Here is a 19773-nt window from a genome sequence, read left to right on the forward strand (position 1 = left end):
GCCTTTTAAACAAAACAAAAATCCACATAAGTGCATGAAAGAGCAAGTGCACATTTTCTTGGACTGTAAACACTAACTTTTAAACAACAAAATTGAGATGAATAGGTCTACTCATTAATATCAGAAATTAGTCCCATTATAACTCGGTGGTTTGGATATGTCAATATTCAAAACCCACCATAGCCATGATGATTTGAAACAAGAATTCAAAATAAAAATCTAAATAAAACACCTGTACTCCACTTCTCTCGTGGAAAAATTGAAACTGTTTTAGTGTGCTGAAGACTTGAAAGTATTCTAAATAAGGCAATCTTTTGGATAGTTGTTGCACTCATATAAGTAAGTTCTCCAAAGTATTTTTTTGAGGAATGTTCCAATAAAAGAAGTAACTACAGCCTGGTAGTGAGATAACACTCAGATGAGATAGTACTCATATGACAGTAAGATATACAGAATCTCAGTGTAGCATCACTGTATATGGAAAATATACAGTGGAAAGAAAATATTTTTACCTAGTAGGCTTAAATAAGGTATCTGTTCTATTTAAGTCTTTTAAGGACCTTTTTTCATCTCCATTATCCATCTGCATATAAAAGGGGGAGGGCAGTTTAATCCCAAATGAGAAAAAAGTTACCCTCTACTGAAAGCAAGACATAATCCAGAAGTAAGACAGTTGGGAAATACACTGGTAACCGGTCTGCTGCTGCTGCTTGCTATGAATGCCAAAATGTTTGTCAACATTGGGCAATTCCTGCTTCTGCCTCATGTTGTTCACTGCTTCTCAGGATTCGCTTGCCACTGAACTGAAGAGTGCCAGCATTACTTCTGCTTTTGACTCCATGACGGTATCTGCCAATATTTCTCATTACTGCATTGTTTTATTAACAGTATTCAATGAACTGTGGGGACTGCTTCAGTGCTCCCTTTCCCCACTAACTGCTTTCTTTGTAATTGCTAATCCAGCAGATGAGAATATAGAGCATGTGTGACAGTCCACCAGCGGGCTTTTCTGTGCTCCACTTCGTTACCAAACATGCCTAGCTTCGTGACCTACCAGTCAAGTCCTGACAAGACTGAAGTAAAGTGCAGCAGAAGAGTTCAGTCTTGAGGCTCTTATGTCATATAGGAGATTATTTAGCAACCAGGACACATTAAGGCTATTACTGGAAAAAACAGAGCTGAGATATTTTAATATAGGCTGATGATCCATGCGTAGTGCACAGTCCTGTGAAGGCTGAAAGCTGGCTGTCCTTAGATAAAATGAAAGCAGGCACAGGCTTGTGAATAAAACCCAAAAGTTTTTAAACATGCCCTACTGATTTTTTTTCCTTTTACTGACTTTTCCACATCAGCCGAATTAATGTTTGCTCTTATCAGTATTTATTAGTAAATAATCACTGTATGCTTGCTATGATTCCAGCCATCACAGTGTGCTTGGCATTCTTCCCCATTTTTTGCCCTTCCTTACAGTCATCCTGCTGGGATGAAATAAAAGTGTAGTGTTTGTTGATACTGAGCAGCAGCTAGTGTCAGGCTTAGATGTCTTACTAACATATACCAGCCTAGGATTGAATTTACTGTCAGCATATGTCCTATTACCATGCAATATGTAAAAGTGTGCCACAGAAAGGTGTGTGTGTTAGTGTGTTTTCCTGTTCTTTCCAGAACCAGTTGTTAGTCTCAATCTTCATATTTTAGAAAGCCCAAATGTAATTAAAAGCATTATAAGCATAGTATTACTATTATTATTAACATAGCTGTTAAACTTTTAGATAAGCCTGTAAAGGTTAAAATAATAAAAACTTTACCCCGCATTGTGGAGATATGATTTTTTTCCTATTTGATGACCACTGGAAGACTGATATCACACATTCTTAGTCTCAATCTTCATATTTTAGAAAGCCCAAATGTAATTAAAAGCATTATAAGCATAGTATTACTATTATTATTAACATAGCTGTTAAACTTTTAGATAAGCCTGTAAAGGTTAAAATAATAAAAACTTTACCCCGCATTGTGGAGATATGATTTTTTTCCTATTTGATGACCACTGGAAGACTGATATCACACATTCCATTCATTGCATATTGATGTGTACTTTTCATAATGCATGGTGTTCTACTCTGTCATACTCAAACCAGAGTGTTAACATTATGGAAAACTAATTTTTAGAAGTGCTCTATACTGTTTTGAAGAGTTTTGTGATGTGTGAAAGCAAAAAAATACAACATTACTAAAAAACCGAGTGAGTGGGGGAAAGAAATTTCCTCTTTGTGGCTGAAATCTCAATGCCTGAGTCACTCATGACATTTTCAAAATGTTTTACAGAAAGAACTTTGTCAGCAAGGCACAGCACCTTGTGCTTTGCAGGTCCCTGCTGAGTCAGGGCTCAGAGACTGTCGCCAATTCCAAATGATAGCAGCCACAGTGCTTAAAAACAGAGCTTGCAGCTATCAAAGTTTGGATTTTTCCCAGTGGTATTGTCCCGATATTGTGTTGTGTTAGATCCTTTGAGTAGTTTCTTCACAATACTCCCAGTGGGAGGCGAAAGCTAGACATGAGTAGGAGCTGGTAATTACCGTGGTCTCCCATTGCCCCAGGCACCCCTCTACAAGAGCTTTAGGGCCAGAGATTAAAAGACCTGGTGAAATTAAACAGAGAAAATTATAGTGGGCAGAAGATCTTTTACCTTCCATTGTTGCACCACTTCAAGTTTAATAGAAGTGGAACGGACAGGGAGTGGTTTCTTTCGTTACCCCCTGGGTAATGTGTCTACATTATACAGCTCAGGGAGTTCAACAGTTCTTATGTCTACCCATCAGTTATTCGACTTCCCTTATTGTTTGTGGGGGCCTTTCAACAGCACCAGGGGAAACAACAGCACATTAAACAGAAAATACAGTTGTAAAACAATATAAAGAAGCAAAATGGAGGACTTGTTGACAGGTGTAGGATCTTTTAACTCATTATTTTTAAGGTGACTAGATTTCAAGTCGACAACAAAGCATCCCTTTAAAACTGAAATCTTGTTTCATTTCTGTGAGAGGGCATCCTACTGTGTAAAACTCAGTTATGAGAGCTAAGAGTACAGAGAGCTGCCTGGAAATCACTTAAGACTCTTGTAAACGTCCACTGGTGAAAGCATGAGAGCAGCAATGTTCATATATTACTCTTATTTGCTTTTACAGCCAGCTTAATGAGCTCTGCTTTTACACCAAGTTCCTGTCATACTGGTTTATAACTTTAGCTAGTGTGATGAGACATCAACACACTAGAAAATTGCAGGGCCAGTCTCTGGACTAGGTAGAATATTCTCAGCCCTGAACAGCTGGAAGACTCCCAGTATATGCACAGCTCAGACAGATACAAAATATGAAGTTTGTATGCTTGCTGTATATTTTACAGGATTCCTGTGCTGCTGACACAGAACCAGCTATTTTGGAAGGTGGCAAGCAGTTTGGTCTTTCAAGGAACAGCCACATTGCAGTTGCATTTGATGACACCAAAGTGAAAAACAGGTATGTTGTTTCTGCCATGAGTTTTGATGGAATAATGTAAAATGCCCCTCCTAATACTCTCAAAGACATCTCCTAAAATTATGCATATAATGTGAAAAAGATCACATGCCATGACTAATTCATTTCATTAAGCAAGCCTGAAAAAGTATTAAAGCATGAAAACTAGGCAAGGAAGTGCCCCCCTAAGTAGCTCTCACAAAAACATTTACCTCTTTGAAAAGGTTTGGGCACACAGATCCCAGACTGATCTGCAGAAAAACAAAGAGAAGGATGGAAGCAGGTCACAAAACTGAGTTCGTAGATTGCTTTTTCTGAGGAAGGGGTTTTATTGTTCAGTAACTTGATAATTTCTTTTAAGAAGCAAACCTTTCTTCCCCTTTCCTCCAACAGTTCAGGTCAAGCTTGCACAGTAAACAGGCAAAATGACATTGCCCTGCCAAAGCATAACAATATATTCATACAGATGTTGACATGCAATTGAATTCTATGAACTACTTATAAAAATGCAGCTGTTTTCAATAGATTTGTGAAGCTATAACTTGTTAATTGTTCATTTTTGCTGTGAAGACACGTGGTCATTAACAAATGTGCCCTGTCACACCATTAAGCTATTTTGCTGCCTTATAGTTTACAAGTTCATCAGTCTCACACTTACTTTTCCATGTAAGGATGCTGTACTGCATATTTTCACATACGCTAATTTTGGAAAACTGGGAATGATCCTGGCCTGATCATTCTCATGCAATGATTTTTCACATGTATATTATCAATTACTTTCAGATACTGACTTTGCAGCTCAGCTTGAGCTAGGTTAGTGATGCGTTGCCAGTACAACCTTAGCATCTAGAGAATTTAAATAATTTCTTCACAGGTTCTTTGCTGTAGAGGAGGTTCTTGGCATTACCATTCTGTCCAAGGGGTCAGAAGACCTGCTCAGCTACAACCTCATTTTCTGTTGGGAGAAGTCACTGTTTTATTTCCTCATTGTAAACTCTTCTCTCTGCATCTTTAAAAGTTTTGCAACCTGTCTTCAGGCAATACAACTCATTAGAAGCATAACATTTGCCAGCTGTCACTACAGCTCTCTCCTCTTTGTGAGAATTATGTGTATGGATGCCAGATAACACTGCTGGTATTTTCTAGCTGCTGTAGCTGAGAATTATATCTTGAAATTCTATGGCAAGGTTGCAGTTTTGTATTTCCACAGCAAAGGGACTACTGAACACTCACATGTCAGGGGTCAGATACATGTGAAATGCAATTTGCATACAGCCAAATTATTTTTATTGAACTCTGATGGACAAGTAATATTAGCCACTAACTGTGAAGTTTTTTTAGAGGAACACAAAAAGATAAAGCAGATAAATTGGTCTACTGTCTGACTCCAAATATCTTTTCCATTGTTCCTGTTTTTCTGTTTGTTTGATTTCCAGACTTACAATTGAGTTTGAAGTCCGAACAACAGCTGATTCTGGCTTGCTGTTTTACATGGCCCGCATCAACCATGCTGATTTTGCAACAGTTCAGATAAAGAATGGTCTGCCTTACTTCAGTTATGATCTGGGGAGTGGAGACACCAACACAATGATTTCCAACAAAATAAATGATGGCCAGTGGCATAAGGTACAGTAGTCTCTAATGGTAAATTATTCTTTGCGATCAGACAATCATAGAATCAACCAGGTTGGAAGAATATGTATTCCACTAACAAAAAAAGTTTGAAATTTGTCCTTCAGGACTTACATATTTCTGGACATATTTAAAATATGAACCATGCATGGTAAGAAACTGCAGAAAATGTTCCTGCCTGCCTAATAGGGCTCAGGTGAGTATGAGCTCATGATGATGGAATATGTCATTAAAGCCAGTTGTTTCTAGGTTAATAATGTCATTGTTAACCCATAGTGCTAAGAACAAAGAAAAAATAAGAAGTAACATGCAAGTAAACCTTGTTTGGATTATTATTTCATTAAGGGATTAATATGAGAGGGGGCATTATACTCAATGCCTGTGGCATAGGGATGCTAAGAGAAGGAATAATATCACAACCATGAAATTTAGTATTTGCTGGGCCAAGGACAGCAGACACATAGTATATTCATTAGGTGACACGCTGGAAGGCACCAATAAAGACAGAGAAGAAAAGAATACATGTAATTGTTCAAGTTATATACTGTAAGATATGTTGAATTTTGTACAGATACTTGGAAATTCACCATCCACATCTCATCACCAAATGAGAAAAAAATCTAATTGCATTTTCTCTTACACTTTAATTGCTTCATTCCCACTCTGTTCTCCAGGAGTTTTATTTTCACAGGATTTTTATTCATGAACTTTTTGATGATAGCAAATGCCCTACACCAAGGTATTTAATGAGGTGAAAAAATGAAATTGTAGTCATCATTCATCTGGTTTATATAGTGCCTAAAGCACTGGCAGTAGACAAGGGCCCCTTTCTGCTAGACCCTTTATACATACAGAAGAGATGTGGTTTGCTTTTTTAGCCATTTTCTCTTTATTCCAAGAGAACTAACTGGAGCATGTATTTCTTAATGGAAGACTGTGCTCTTTGAGCATACAGCTTGACACTCCACAAGACAGCCTGTTATTGTAGACCCTATTTCTGTAGGGGAGAATAGAGTCAAAGTCACAGTTTCCATAAAGCACAAGAAGGTCCATTTTGAGAGGGGGGATTGGGGGAAGGCAGCATCTTTAAGAAAAGGCTGCAGTCTTTGTTTCTAAGAAAGCAAGAGCTTCTCCTTAAAATAATCCTTTTAGTGACAACCTTTTCTCCATTTCAGATTATTTAGGTTAAAACATTTCCATCAGACCTATAGAAGCTACATCATGTTGCTGCTATCTGTTTAGGTCTCTTCTGTAAGAGCATCTGTTCCCAATTCCTGTCTCACACACCTAATCCTCTTTCTGCCCAAGGTGTAATTATCCATCTCAAATTTACAGTTGCCTGTAAACATGATTGAAGTAAAGTAAAGCATGGGAGTTCAGTATGTGATTTGTAGATATTTCAGTATAAACCTTTGGAAAGACATTGGTCTGCAGTTACTGGGGTAGAATTTCCTCAGCTCTTCAGCAACTGCCCTTCCTCTGTGTGCTTCACAACCTATTTGTCTGAAGAAAAGCCATAATACCAACAGAATGTAGTTGATATTATATTTACTCTAGCATGAACTATGATCTGAGGCATGTCCAAGCTAGTGGAATCATAAACTCAATATTGTCTGCAAATGTGTGCTGCAATAAAGATTTGCAACCAGTGCCATTAACATTGAGCATTTACTATTTTCAGTAGTTAAAATTCCAGACTGATTCCAGGGGAAAAAAATTGTGCCATGCCTATTATAACATAACAATGAAGCTTTTTCAAGGAACTTCAGGTCTTTTCAGTAATTCAATAAATAAAAGTAACGATGCCTCCTGAACCAGATGTGATTAAAAGGCAACCAGATGTTTACACAAAACCTTGCTCAGGAGCTTTGTTGCATAAGTATTACCCATAGTTGCTGATGCTATACTTCTGTAAGCACTCCTACAACTTTCTCCTGTATTGTTATATATTTTGGACTGCACGGCTAGTTACAATCTGGAAACACTGTGTTGTCAGAAAACTGCCTGTAATTGAATTGCATTTGTGTGTCTTTCTAGATAAAAGTAATTCGAACGAAGCAAGAAGGAAACCTTATAGTAGATGGTGTTTCAAACAGGACTGTTAGCCCCAAGAAGGCTGATATATTGGATGTTGTAGGAATGCTGTATGTTGGAGGGTTGCCCGTTAACTACACGACTAGAAGAATTGGCCCGGTAAGCAAGTTTGTTTATGTTATCTTAACTCCTTACATGAGTATGTCTTGATTGGTACCAGTGTCTTCCCAGTTTTGTTTTACTTTCCTCTCAGACTGCTCAAGAATATGAACAAAATGGACCTCAATGGAGGTACACTAGATTCTTTCAGTGGGAAGATCTGACTCAGAATTCAATTACTGAAGAAAAGAAAAGAGGTAGAAATAGCAGAGGTAGTTACTGTTTTGTAAAAGCGGAAAGTTCCAGATACTTGTATCCACTTGGATCACTGTGCGACTAGAGTACACATTCCTGAGTACCACTTGCCCTTTCTCTTGGCTGTAATTTGTCTAGCAGTGATTGCTAATAAACAGTGAAAGCATATCCTACAAGAAGCAGCAGAAGCCAAAATTACCCTAGACAAAGTACCCAGTAGTACTGCTGCTTACTGTGGTGATCAATTTTGTGTTATTACTAAAAGAGGAGAAAATGTATTTTAAAATAAGGCCATGAAAATTCTGTTGTCCTCCTTCTGTTTTCAGATCAAGTGTGCATATATCAGTTTATCACTGTTTAGGCTCAAATGCTCAGCTTCCATGCTGACACGGAAGATACCTTGACAAACAGAGAGCCCAGAGAAATTAATATAATTTTGACCTAAACTTTGTAGAATTAACTGGGAACATTGTATTCACCCAGACCATTTACTGCACCTATCTGCACAACTCCATGTCAGTCATCTCATTTTCCTGAAGCTCTTCCAGTCTCCCAAGACATGCCAGAATTAGGATCAGAGAAAAACTTCTTCCATGCCTTATTTGTCTCTCTGTTCAGGGGGTTCTTTCAAAGCAGAAGTCAGAACTTGTGTGAATTTAATTACAGCAAACAACAAATCAGGCATCTAGTGCAGCACAATTCAGACACACAAAATGGAATGTCAGTAGTAGCTATGTCTGGGTTCATTCTGGGTGGTTTTACAGAATCGATAAAGAGGAGGCAAAAGTACAAATCTGGTAAGGAAACAAACCAGACTCCCAAAGAAACTGCACATGAGTAAATACTGTTGTACCTAACATGTTTACAGAATGGCAAATATTAGTCTATAGACAGGCAAGAGTCCCCCAGTTTGGGTGGACAAAATAAATACAGAAAAGGAATTCTTAGATACTAATTAAGTCCCTGTAATAACTCACAGATGGGGAATGAAAGGGATAAGTAACGACTCTACATCTGAAAGTTGTATTCCATAAGGAAAACTGACCTGTAAGATCATGTTTCTCATCAAATAATGGATTGTGCAGAAAGCCCAAATTGAGGCAAATGTACTGACCATTTGGATTTACCAAACCAAATCTGAGGCACTGAAAAACAAAAGCAATACTTAACTACCCACAACACATAATTACTAGTAGTATCAAATTACACTCTTTTAAATATATCTGTATTTTACAAATACTAATCTAAGGAGAAAGATAGCACTAAATCCTTACCTGTTATTCCTTGTCAGAAGTAATGGAGGGAACCCATGCAGATAAATGGCTCAGTCTGGCAATAACAGTCATGTCAGATCCTGAAACTCTTATGTGCTTGGGATTTAAATGAAGCTGTGACTTCAAATGTCATTCACAGAATGTAAAAACCAGTGCTTGCCTTGCAGTCATTCTCAGTAAAACACACCACATGACATGTTAAGTGAGTGTTGTGTCGTAGGCTTCATGTAAAGGCTCCAAAGCAAAGTAAGTTGAAAGGATGTGTTATTTTAGGGCTTTCTTCTAAACTCACCTTAGCCTTTTTTGACACTAATCTAATATGTAACCATAGGTGGGCTGGCTTCCTCTTCAGTGCAGAAGACTGATACCTGCTTGTTTTACTGAAAGCAGAGTTTGAGTGCTTAAAATGTGACATCTGCTGAAGTCAAACAGGTTATATTGCCTGTTAGCATGCTAAAGTTTAACCAGATTTGCTTTTCCATAGGGAAAAAAGAAAGAGAAAAACTTAGAGAATGTTAGAGTTGTGTACAAATCTTGCAGTTCTGTGATTTATTCTTGCAGTGAAGATGGCAAGATTTGTTTTCTTTTGTGGCATTTTTCTTTTTTGATAACAAAGTTTGTTGATCTGGATATGACTTTCACTTAGAAATTAAAAAAAAGTTCTATTTATGAAGAATCTGACAGAAAGCATTGCTCAGCTCAGAAGTGCATTTATTCACTGATATTACTCAGGTTCTTGTGAAAATTTTGTACAGGTGTATTTAGCTGTAATGAGCTATGTGATTTTGCAGTACGTTCAGCTTTTATTTACAAGAAAAGAAACTCTTAGAAATTCTTTCTAGTTACTAGTCAGGATACTGTTAGAGTAGGCAGTGTGCAGAGTCAGGACTTCTCTCTGCATGTATGCCCTTATCCTTTCTGTATTTGTACATATTCCTATGCTGTAATTTACACACTGATGTTTATTTTCCTCCTTCCTACTGCACTGCTTTTTCTTCTTCCAAGTACATTTTTTATCATTTTTTCTCTCTCCCACTGATATCAGGGGTAGATTTTCCTAACTCTAAGCCAAAGATCAAAGCCTTTGTCTGAATCTGAGAACCAAAATGTAGCTTCTGCACACCTTGTGGGGAAAAGGGAGGGGGAGATCTGGGGAAGATGTCAGTGGCTTTCAGAGGTCCTACTTGGGATGCTTTGGTCACACCCACAGCAACCCATGGGATAGCCAAGGCCTCCCCCACTCGTGCCCCAGGCAGGATCTTGTGTGCTTACACCACCATTTTAAGTGTGCACATACCACCTGCTGGGAGTCACAGTCATGTGCCCAGTGCAGAAGCCAAGTTAGAGCTGCAGTTTGCTACCCTACACAGGAGCCTCCATATACCTGAGCACATTCCTCACCTCCACCTGCCTCTCTGGCCGACAAAGTGGCCCTTATGACTACAGTCATCAGGCTATGTACAGTCAACAGTTTACAGAGGGGCTTTGTTCATTTTAGAACCTGTGTACCTGCATTACCTCTGTCTTACCATGCAATATTAGGCCCACACTAAAGTGATTAAATGAAGGAAAAAAACCACCTAGCAAAATTACCAGCAGCCCAGAGAACTATATCCAGTATCTTCATCTACTTGCAAGCCCCATAACCTAGTCAATTAAAAAGGTAAAGTATAGGCCATTAAATTCCTGCATTGCTGATGTAATTTGCTATGTTTCATTATTCAGTGTATTATTTTATGTCCCCTCCATTAAGCCAAATAGATGTGACTCTGATCACATCCCCGAAAAGTAATGTAATTCATCCTCAGTATGACTAAGATTAGATTCCAATTACAATCAGATATTAAGGATTAGCCATGTAAAATTCAAGTTTTATTCAGCTCCATAAATCCAGCAGAGAAGCAGAGGAAATGTACTTTTTGATTACATACTTCAGGCTTGCTTTGCACAGTTATACCTTTTGTTTGAAATATTGACTGCAGGTCATCTATAGCATTGATGGCTGTATCAGGAATTTTAAAATGACAGAATCACCTGTTGACCTGGATAATCCAACTTCCAGCTTCAGTGTTGGAAAATGCTTTGTCACTGCACAGAAGGGAACATACTTTGATGGAACAGGCTTTGCCAAAACAGGTAATGAACAATAATTCAGCTGGTAGGCAAAGAACAGAGAAAGAAGAGATTCTGGTTTCAAAAGCTCCCAGTGCTACCTAACTCCTGTTGGCTGGAGGCAAAGTGAGACCAATATGTGAAACTCTCACTGATCATTTTTGGTTGCCTTGCCTAAGGATAGAATGAGAGACTTTCTAGCAAGGTCTCTCACTAAGCACAACCACCGTAACAGTTATTTCCATGATTTCACATGAAATGGAGTGCATTATTAATGCTGATTTAGTTGCCTCACATTGCTTGCAAAACACTTTGTGTAATTATTAGGAATAATGTATTAAGAGCTTATCTTCATTTTATTATGCTTCCCCTTTTTTCTCCCAGTTGGTGCATACAGAGTGGGAACAGACCTGCTTGTGGAATTTGAATTCCGCACAGCGCGCATGAATGGTGTTCTTCTTGGAGTCAGCAGCCAGAAAATGGATGGGCTTGGCATCGAATTAGTAGGTGGAAAAGTGAGTAGCAAAGCAGTTTTGTCTCTTTATAAAGATTGGGTTTAGACAGCACAGGTATTATAAATGCAAGGTTACTACCCCAATCCCAAGGTGTCTAAAACAATATCAGGGCTCTCCTTTATGCAGCACTTGCCATTTTCCATACATCTAGAGGCTCTTGCACTTTAAAAGGTACTTTAAACAATTCTGTAACACCTGAGTTTTCTAAAACTACAACATCAGGTCTTAAATTAGTGACCATATGAGGCGTTTTGAGGAAAGGCTTTGTCATAAAAGATATACACAAGAAATTTCTATTATTAATTTCACAGTCTGGAAAACCAGTTGTTAATCTGTCACTATAAAGAGCTGCGGGGAAGGGGGAGGGAGTGTGAAACACCCAAAAACTAAGACCAAAAAAATTGAAACATTACAACTTAAACACAAGTGAAAAGATGCAAAATTGCTGTACATCTCAGTGACATAACCCAGACCCCAGAGGGACAGCAATCCACATCGTCTGGCAATAAATTAGAGCTTTGGTGAGTACAGTCAGACCATGTTGACTTCAAACAAACAACCAAACAAAAAGTACTGTGGAACTGTTTTGAAAACTGGCTGACTTCCATGTCATGTTTTTCAGGTGATGTTTCACGTTGACAATGGTGCAGGCAGATTCTCTGCTGTCTATGAGCCTGATGCACCAGGCAGCTTGTGTGATGGACAGTGGCACAAGGTTCTTGCAAACAAGATCAAACACCGTTTGGAGCTGACTGTGGATGACAGACAGGTGGATAGTATCAGCCCAAACAGGGCCTCAACCTCAGCAGACACTAATGACCCTGTCTTTGTCGGAGGTTATCCTGGTGAGTATTTTACACACAAATTATGCTTTACTTATGGACTAGTACCACTGCCTTGGTAATGGCTTAAATGCAATTAGGACTAGTATGCTAAAGATGATGGGTAAGTCTGGCCAAGTTTGTAGCAGTTGGTGTGGATGCTTGTTTCTGCTTCCAGCTGCACTTCAGAACAAGAAGATCTGCCATACCAAAGGACTCCCACAGGTACTCTTGCCCCATTTCAAATATAGGCACTGTCACAGAGGATCAGGCAGACTTTCTGCCTTCTGCTACTCACACACACAGCCTCCCTCTTGAAACTTTCTGTTTAGTAACAGCATTTGGAAAATTTAAATTTAACTTAAGAATGGCAAATTTTGACTGAAGAAGGCATATATGCCTGTGTGTAAATCAGCCTCCTGTGAAATCTGAGGAATGTGGACAACAGAGAGGCAAGAAGACACCATCTCTTTCTGATTAATGTCTTTTTTTGAGATCAGCTGTTTTTTAAAGGAAAAAAAATCCACCAAAATTTGCTAATCAGTATTCTGGAAGCCCTTGAGAGAACTTGCCTTGTGCAGAGGTAATTGAACAGGATCAAGAACTGAGCTGCACTCTGCAACGAGCTTCATCTTCCACTCAGCTGATAATGAATATTATTAATCTCTTCATAGACAATCAATACGTTTATCTAACAGCAGTTTACTTTTTGAAAACAGAGTTAATACTTTTTGAAAACAGAGTTAATATGTTTGCCAACTACCAATTTTGTTTCATTTATATTCAAGTTTTCCTCTAGCTTACAAACAAAAAAGCAAAGTATGTTTGCAATGTGTGTCTACTGTAATGCATACACAATGGCAAGACACCTCTGAATTAATTGCTAAATCATTTTCTGGAAGTTGTTTTTTCCCCCCATTCCAGTCTGTGCTACAGTGCATCCAAAAAGCCCTCTCTGTCAAGCCTCAGAACATTTTTTTTAAATGTCCTTGATACTGAGATAATGAGAGTTGTACTTCAGTCACAATGACTATGGGTAAGGATCAACAAATTTGTGCAGGAGGAAAACAGCTTTATAGCAACCTTTTTATAACAAAACAAAATTCTAGCATAGGAGCTAGCACTGAAGAAACATTGCAGATGGAGTTACTATCTCTTTCTGGACTGTGTGTCAAGACAAACATAGCAAGAAAAACAAATCATGGTAACACTGCAATCTGTGCAAAACAAGCCTACACTTACATCATGTCGAAGTGACATTCCCGAGTTCAGCCACCTGGCAAGTTATCAAATTGTTTAATAAACCTGCTGCACATGTAGACACTTCACACTTCTTTTGCTGTCTAGTGTAGTTCACCCAAGGTTTGTTTTAATATTCCCAATACCTGGACAGCTTAATCACAAATTCCAAACACAGTATCACAGGATTTTGTAAAATTAGCAAGCATTTGTATTTTTCAGTCCTCTTGAGGCTTCTCCTGGCTGCGTAAACAGTGTAAAGCGATTGTAAACCAGCTACAATTAGCTGATGGAGAATCTCCTGTGCAGAGAAAATTTTCACCACAACAGCACGGACAAGATTACGAATTCGTGAGAACCCATGAAAGCTATTATGCATCTCCTAGTATCGCTCTTCCCTGTGCAGGGAGAGACAGATGGATTCAGCCATCTCATTCTTTGTGGAACAGAATAATGCTATGGCCCATCGGTCCTCTACAGGTGTAGTTTTTTCTGCAACCATCTTTTACCAGTCACATGCAATTGTATCAAAGTGCCTCCTTATAGCCACTTTTTCATGTGGAAGAATACTAAGAAACAAGCTGGGCCCCGAATTTCAGTCAGTGAGAGAAATGTTTCCAGCTTCCCAGTCAAACCACCCTCACTTCTATCCCCTCCTTCTTTAGTGGGAGAGATGTACTCAAATCCCTGGATTTACTATCAGCAAGGAAAAAAATTGGAATGCTTGAAAACTGTCAAAACCAGTCCATAAATGAGGCTTCAAGTCCATACTGAGGAACTGTCTTTCTCATGATGTTAGGGCTGAGATTTGCATCCATTTTGGCCCCTTTTTTCCCCTCTTTGGATAAATTACTTGAGAGGTTGGAGATCTGCAGGAGTAGCAGGTATGCATCATACCTTTGTAGGCAGCAAGCTGCATACATGGTTTACAATGGCAGTTTAAATGCATTCAGATTTTGTCACTGTCATAGTAGGACAGAAAAAGAAAAGAAGATTGGGCTGTTATAAAATATAATTATTTATCACATTTACTCAATGTTTATAATTTTTTAATAATTAATATGTACAGCAAATAAAATAGATATATTGTTGGGGACATCTGTTCTCCTGCAGGACTCTCAAAGGATGAAATTAAGTATCAACTCAAACTAATTAATATAATTCCTCTTGCCTTTTTCTCCCCTCCTTCAGATGGTGTGACCCAGTTTGGGCTGACTACTAATATCCGTTTTAAAGGATGTATTCGATTTCTGAAGCTCACCAAGGGTACTGCAAAACCTCAAGAGATTAACTTTAGCAAAGCTTTGGAGCTGAAGGGTGTTCAGCCACTGTCATGCCCTGCAAACTAACTGCCATTCAGCCAATATGGGTCTGTTTATATAAGCATCTCAGATTTTCAAAAAAAAAAAAAAAAGGAATAAAAATTCTCTCTCTACAATACATTAATAATAAAATGTCTTTATGCAAGTATTTGAGTAGTGTTTGTGATATATTCAAGTGGCTATTTCAAGGTACCTCTCAAAAATACATAAACGAATCCCTCACTACCACCATCCCCTTCGTTAAGGGAGTAGCACAATAGTTTTTATCTATCTCTTTCCTTATAGCTTGAAATAGAAATATTTCATCATTCTTGTGATGAGTGAGATCACATATTATGCAGGGTGTTCCTTTTCTGTGGAACACAGAATATCTCAAGTTGGAAGGGACCCATAAGGATCATTGAATCCAATTCCCTGAAATGCTTCCTAAATCCTTTTGGTGAGAGTAGATCTGTAAACTTGTATTCCTTTACCATACTAAATACAGTGCACTTGTGTGCATGCACAGCTCTGTCCTTCATTAGCATATTAACTTGCTTCAAAAAAGTTTGTTTTGGTCACGCCCAAGAGCTTTTGGAAAATTCTTCTGACCATAATATTTCCCATGAAATTTCACTGAGAAATTCAAAATTTTATGTAGTCGACAAGGCTGTTGTCATTCTATAGCTATGGAACCAAGTGCAGGAAGGAATATTTGGTATATTTGGGATTATTGAAGAAAATATGTTGCACCTAAAAGCCTTGCTATGTCATTGGAACCGCACTGGATTTTAAGAGAGGTTATGTTGTTTGATGTTGGGAGATCAAGCCTCTAATGAAGGGAATAGAACCAGGTTCTATTACCTTGAAATACAATTTTAAATGATCCTTAATAGATAAAGTTTGATATTGCCCCTCCAAGTACACCTAATATTAAAGTTACACATAGCAAAATTCCCATATTTCTAAAGAAAGATGAAATCTGACACTTGGAGCAGAATGAAAGCAAAGCAGGAGGATCCCAAAGATTATTAGCACAACACTAATAATACCTACTGCTATCTATTTAAAGAAATCCTTACCGTAACTTCCAAAGTTCAACTTTCCTGCTTCTGTTTGATGCTGTCTGCTAGTGAGGTATTCTGGATGCAGAAGCCACTGCACATCTTCCTTAGAGGAAATTTATAGTGCTCTGTGAATAGCAGTTTACATGTAGATGGAGAAAGGAAAGTTGCTTCCTAGATTCTCACTAAAATGCCAAATCCTCATGATTTTCCTCAATGCTTTGTAAATTTTAGAGGACTATGAAATCATCACTGAAGTGTGGATTATCTTTTCTATGGATTGTTTCAAATTGTTAAACTGTGTTTTTGCAAAAGTTGTGATCGGACATGCAGAGTAGTTACTATACAAATGTAAAAAAACTACCTACATAAAAGAGGAAAAAAAAAACCCAACAGAAAAAAACTAGCAGTAAGGTACCACAACCATGCAATTAAAAGAAAAGGGCTTCTAAATTTTTTTTTCTGCCAACAGAAAGCCTTGAACACACGTTTTCAGAATTTCTGACATTACTAAAAAAAGGCAGCTGCAAAATTTGTGCATAGGCTAGCTACAAAATTTGTGCTGCCAGCAATCACTCCTGCAGGAGTGCTTTTTATTTTACAAAAGGTCTCTTTGGCATACAATGTTTCTTTAAACTGCCATGGGGGAAAAAACCCTCTACACTGGGAAAGTACATTAAAGAGATGGTAATAAATATGTATACTGCCACTCTAAATGTTTGTGGAGTCTACCATCGATCAGATACACCTGAAGAAAAACCATCTAACTCTTGTGAAGCCCTGAAGTAATTGCCTTCAGTAAGTATTGTAGTTTCAGTTGCCAACGGGCCCTTAATGTTAAGAAACAGTTAATGGCTGTGCAGTGTTACCCATGTTTAAAGTGCATTTGTCTCTGAAAAAGCCTAATTATGGGACATGTACTGTCTAACTTCTACACGGTAATGCTTCTAACAAGCACACTAAAATATTCATGTGTTTCTATTTTATTCTTTACTCCTCATGTGTTTACCTACTCTCACCCCTATAATATTGCAGGATAGTTTGAGCAGCTCAAGAAAAGCAGGCCATAACATTTCAAATGCAGTTGAGTCTTGAAAAATATGAACAAATGAAGCCCCAAGACTTTTCTGGATAAGGATATATGTTATTGTCATGAATTCTTCACAACACAGAACAGCCAAGCTTGGCCCATTACACTACCTAGGTATATTTCCTATCCTAGCCTCTAGATTCTATTCAATGTGTTGGATTGTTTTTTCACCCAAACTTGCTTGCAAAATTTTGGGGGTTTGGGTAGGTTTTTGGATTTTTTTGCACTTGAAGACAAAAGGGAAATTTGAACAACTGAAACTAGAACACTATGAGTTAACACCATGCTCAGCCTCAGAGGCAGGAAATTGCCACTGCTCTGCTCAGCACTGCATCAGCAATGGTCTTTCACATAAATATGTCTTTGCCTTCAAAACAATTACTGGAGTTTCTGCATAAAAGAAATGGAAAGGGAACAAAGGAAAAGAGAGGCCTTTATGTTCTTAGCTCTGTTAAAATATATTTCTCCCTTGCGTGACCTTCCAGGAATGTGTGGGACAGAGCAAAAACAATGAAACAATGCACATTATTACATTTCTTGAACTTTCAAGTGGAAAAAAATCAACCATCTGCTGTCCTCTGCTAAAGGAAATACATTCACTAGGCTGAAACAACAGCTACTTCAGCAAATAGCCAAGCTAAAAGGAAACAGAAAACCTGCCTAATTTGTTTTCATAGCTCAGTGAGTGAATGCACCCAGTACTGTTAGTAAAGCTTTTGCATTTGAAGATTCAGCAGACCATCTGGGAATGATTCCATCTCCCTGTTATTACCTTTTGCCATACAAGAGATTCATAGTTTGTCAGATTCCAGATAAAGACTAGAATTGCCTGAAACCAGCAGGTTGTGAGCCTCAGAGCCATATGCAAACTGCTAGAGATTATTCCACTGCTGACTGTGCCAGGAGTGATGCAATGCCTACCCAATTCAACACTGCAAACTAATACATAGCCACAGGACACAAGTATTTAAACCCTTATTTTGCATACAGAAGTTTTTACTGCCTTTTTCCCAACACACACACTTTAAATACTCTGCTGCTAAACTTAAAACAATTTTACATACACCTGGATGTGTGTATTTTGTTTCAAAATCTGCCCCTGTTGACTGAGATCACTTTTAGGCATTTATGACAAACAGTCAACTCATCTCTAGCTTTAGGCAAACTGATTTGTATGAAAAGGGTTGTGTTTTCAAATTTAAATACAAGCAGCTCTCAACTTAAACTCTTTGTAAGAGTAATTTACTTTTTCTTGCTATTAAATTGTACTTTCAGGTCTTCATAGAAGCTTATAAAGGAAGAAACTTTTTTTCTGGCTTAGTGTTTTTCTTTAGAATGCACAAGAAAAGCTTAAAATGCTTAAAAATCCAAACCATTCCTGTCCTATCTCTCTTTTAACATAGAAGCCACCAGGAAAGCTAGTTCCAGGCCTTCCCTTGTTCTCCTGTGGGGCTTCTGGGCAGTCTCAGATGTCTGGTAAGGGTTTTCTTAGTACATGCAAATAAAATTTTTCACCTGTTTCTGACCAACCAGAAAAGTGTACACCATACCTTCCATAAGAACGTATCCACTAAAGGACTGACCAAAGACCTGATCCCACATACTCACCAGTTTTTAAACATTTAAAGAAGACCTTGCAGTTTTCAGCTGTCTAATATATTATGAAAATAAATTAAACTCTTCTGAAAATATCCTATGCAATGAAAAATGTTATTTTCACAACAATTTAACAAGATACCATAGCTAGACCACTGGATTTTTAACCTTTTTTTCTTTTCTTTATATCATCTGCATTTCCTAATGACAAAAGCCTGCCAGTTTTTCAGTAATCCATCAAGTCTTACAGCAGACATTTAGGCTGAATTTCTGGCATAAATATATGGAAAGGAATATCATTTTCACTGTATCATGCTTTGTAAATAGACACAAACCCACAGACTTTTCTTCAAAATAATTCCTTAAGTATACTGCTGGTGCATCGTGCAATGAAATTGAAACAAGACCCCAGATTGTTCAGGTTCTATGTTTCTATGGTGCTATTCTTCATACTCAAGAGTACAAATAATTTCTTCAGGTACCTAAAGTCCCAGATAATTCCCCATATGATCAATCTATTTCAACTCCAAGAAACAAACCTTTCCAAGTTTAGTGGGTAACATAGCATCAAATGATAGCACTTCAGAAACTAAAGTATCTAATTTAAGCAAAGAAAGAAAACCCCAGGGAAAAATCTCCAATAGTCAGTTCTCTTGTACATTTTTCATGCTCCCACTGGGACCAACATCAGATTCTTTAGCTCAAATCTAACTTCTCACAGTTTTCACTTGACTATAGAGTAACTTATTTTGAAGAGAACTGCACAAAATTTTCCTAATGCTAGAGTCGCCTCCTTTTTCACATCTTTTTTAAATGAATGTTTCCATACCAAATTAAACTGATGCTTTCTGTTTGCCCTGCCTTTATCACTCTGTAATAAAGACAATAATGAAAGTAGGTGTCTAGAATTTCAAAGACTAAGTTTTATGATATATAGTATTATGAAAAATTCTGCAAAGCTGAATAATCTACTGTGACACCTCCTCTTTTAATCATAATTTATTCTGACAACTTTGCTTCTTCTCTTTGGCATGAGCAAGGAAGGATGACTGGCAGTTGAGGCCCTAGAGTAGCTACATTTCCTGTGGTTTTCTTCATTATGATTCTGTACTGCAGTACAACATGAATTTGATCTAAACAGCCAAAGGCCTCACTCTTTCAGTGAGTTTCATGTCAACAGAATGGCTCCCTGGGAGAGGAAAAACTGCCTAATCCCTCTGCATCTA

At 37.9% G+C, this 19773-nt stretch overlaps 1 protein-coding gene across 1 annotated transcript in view; it reads left to right on the top strand.

The window, feature by feature from the left end:
* Positions 1-19773, top strand: part of LAMA2 (laminin, alpha 2) — a gene marked incomplete at its 5' end in the record, with an annotated part of 106567 nt that overhangs the window by 84149 nt on the left and 2645 nt on the right. Inside the window, 8 exons of the mRNA XM_009072898.1 lie at positions 786-845; positions 3406-3518; positions 4952-5141; positions 7185-7340; positions 10792-10945; positions 11306-11436; positions 12059-12281; positions 14688-14769. Of these exons, the coding sequence (XP_009071146.1) occupies positions 786-845; positions 3406-3518; positions 4952-5141; positions 7185-7340; positions 10792-10945; positions 11306-11436; positions 12059-12281; positions 14688-14769 (1109 nt within the window). The remainder of the gene's footprint in view (positions 1-785; positions 846-3405; positions 3519-4951; positions 5142-7184; positions 7341-10791; positions 10946-11305; positions 11437-12058; positions 12282-14687; positions 14770-19773) is intronic.

The sequence above is a fragment of the Acanthisitta chloris genome, unplaced genomic scaffold (genome assembly GCF_000695815.1).
Source record: "Acanthisitta chloris isolate BGI_N310 unplaced genomic scaffold, ASM69581v1 scaffold18590, whole genome shotgun sequence".
Lineage (NCBI taxonomy): Eukaryota > Metazoa > Chordata > Aves > Passeriformes > Acanthisittidae > Acanthisitta > Acanthisitta chloris.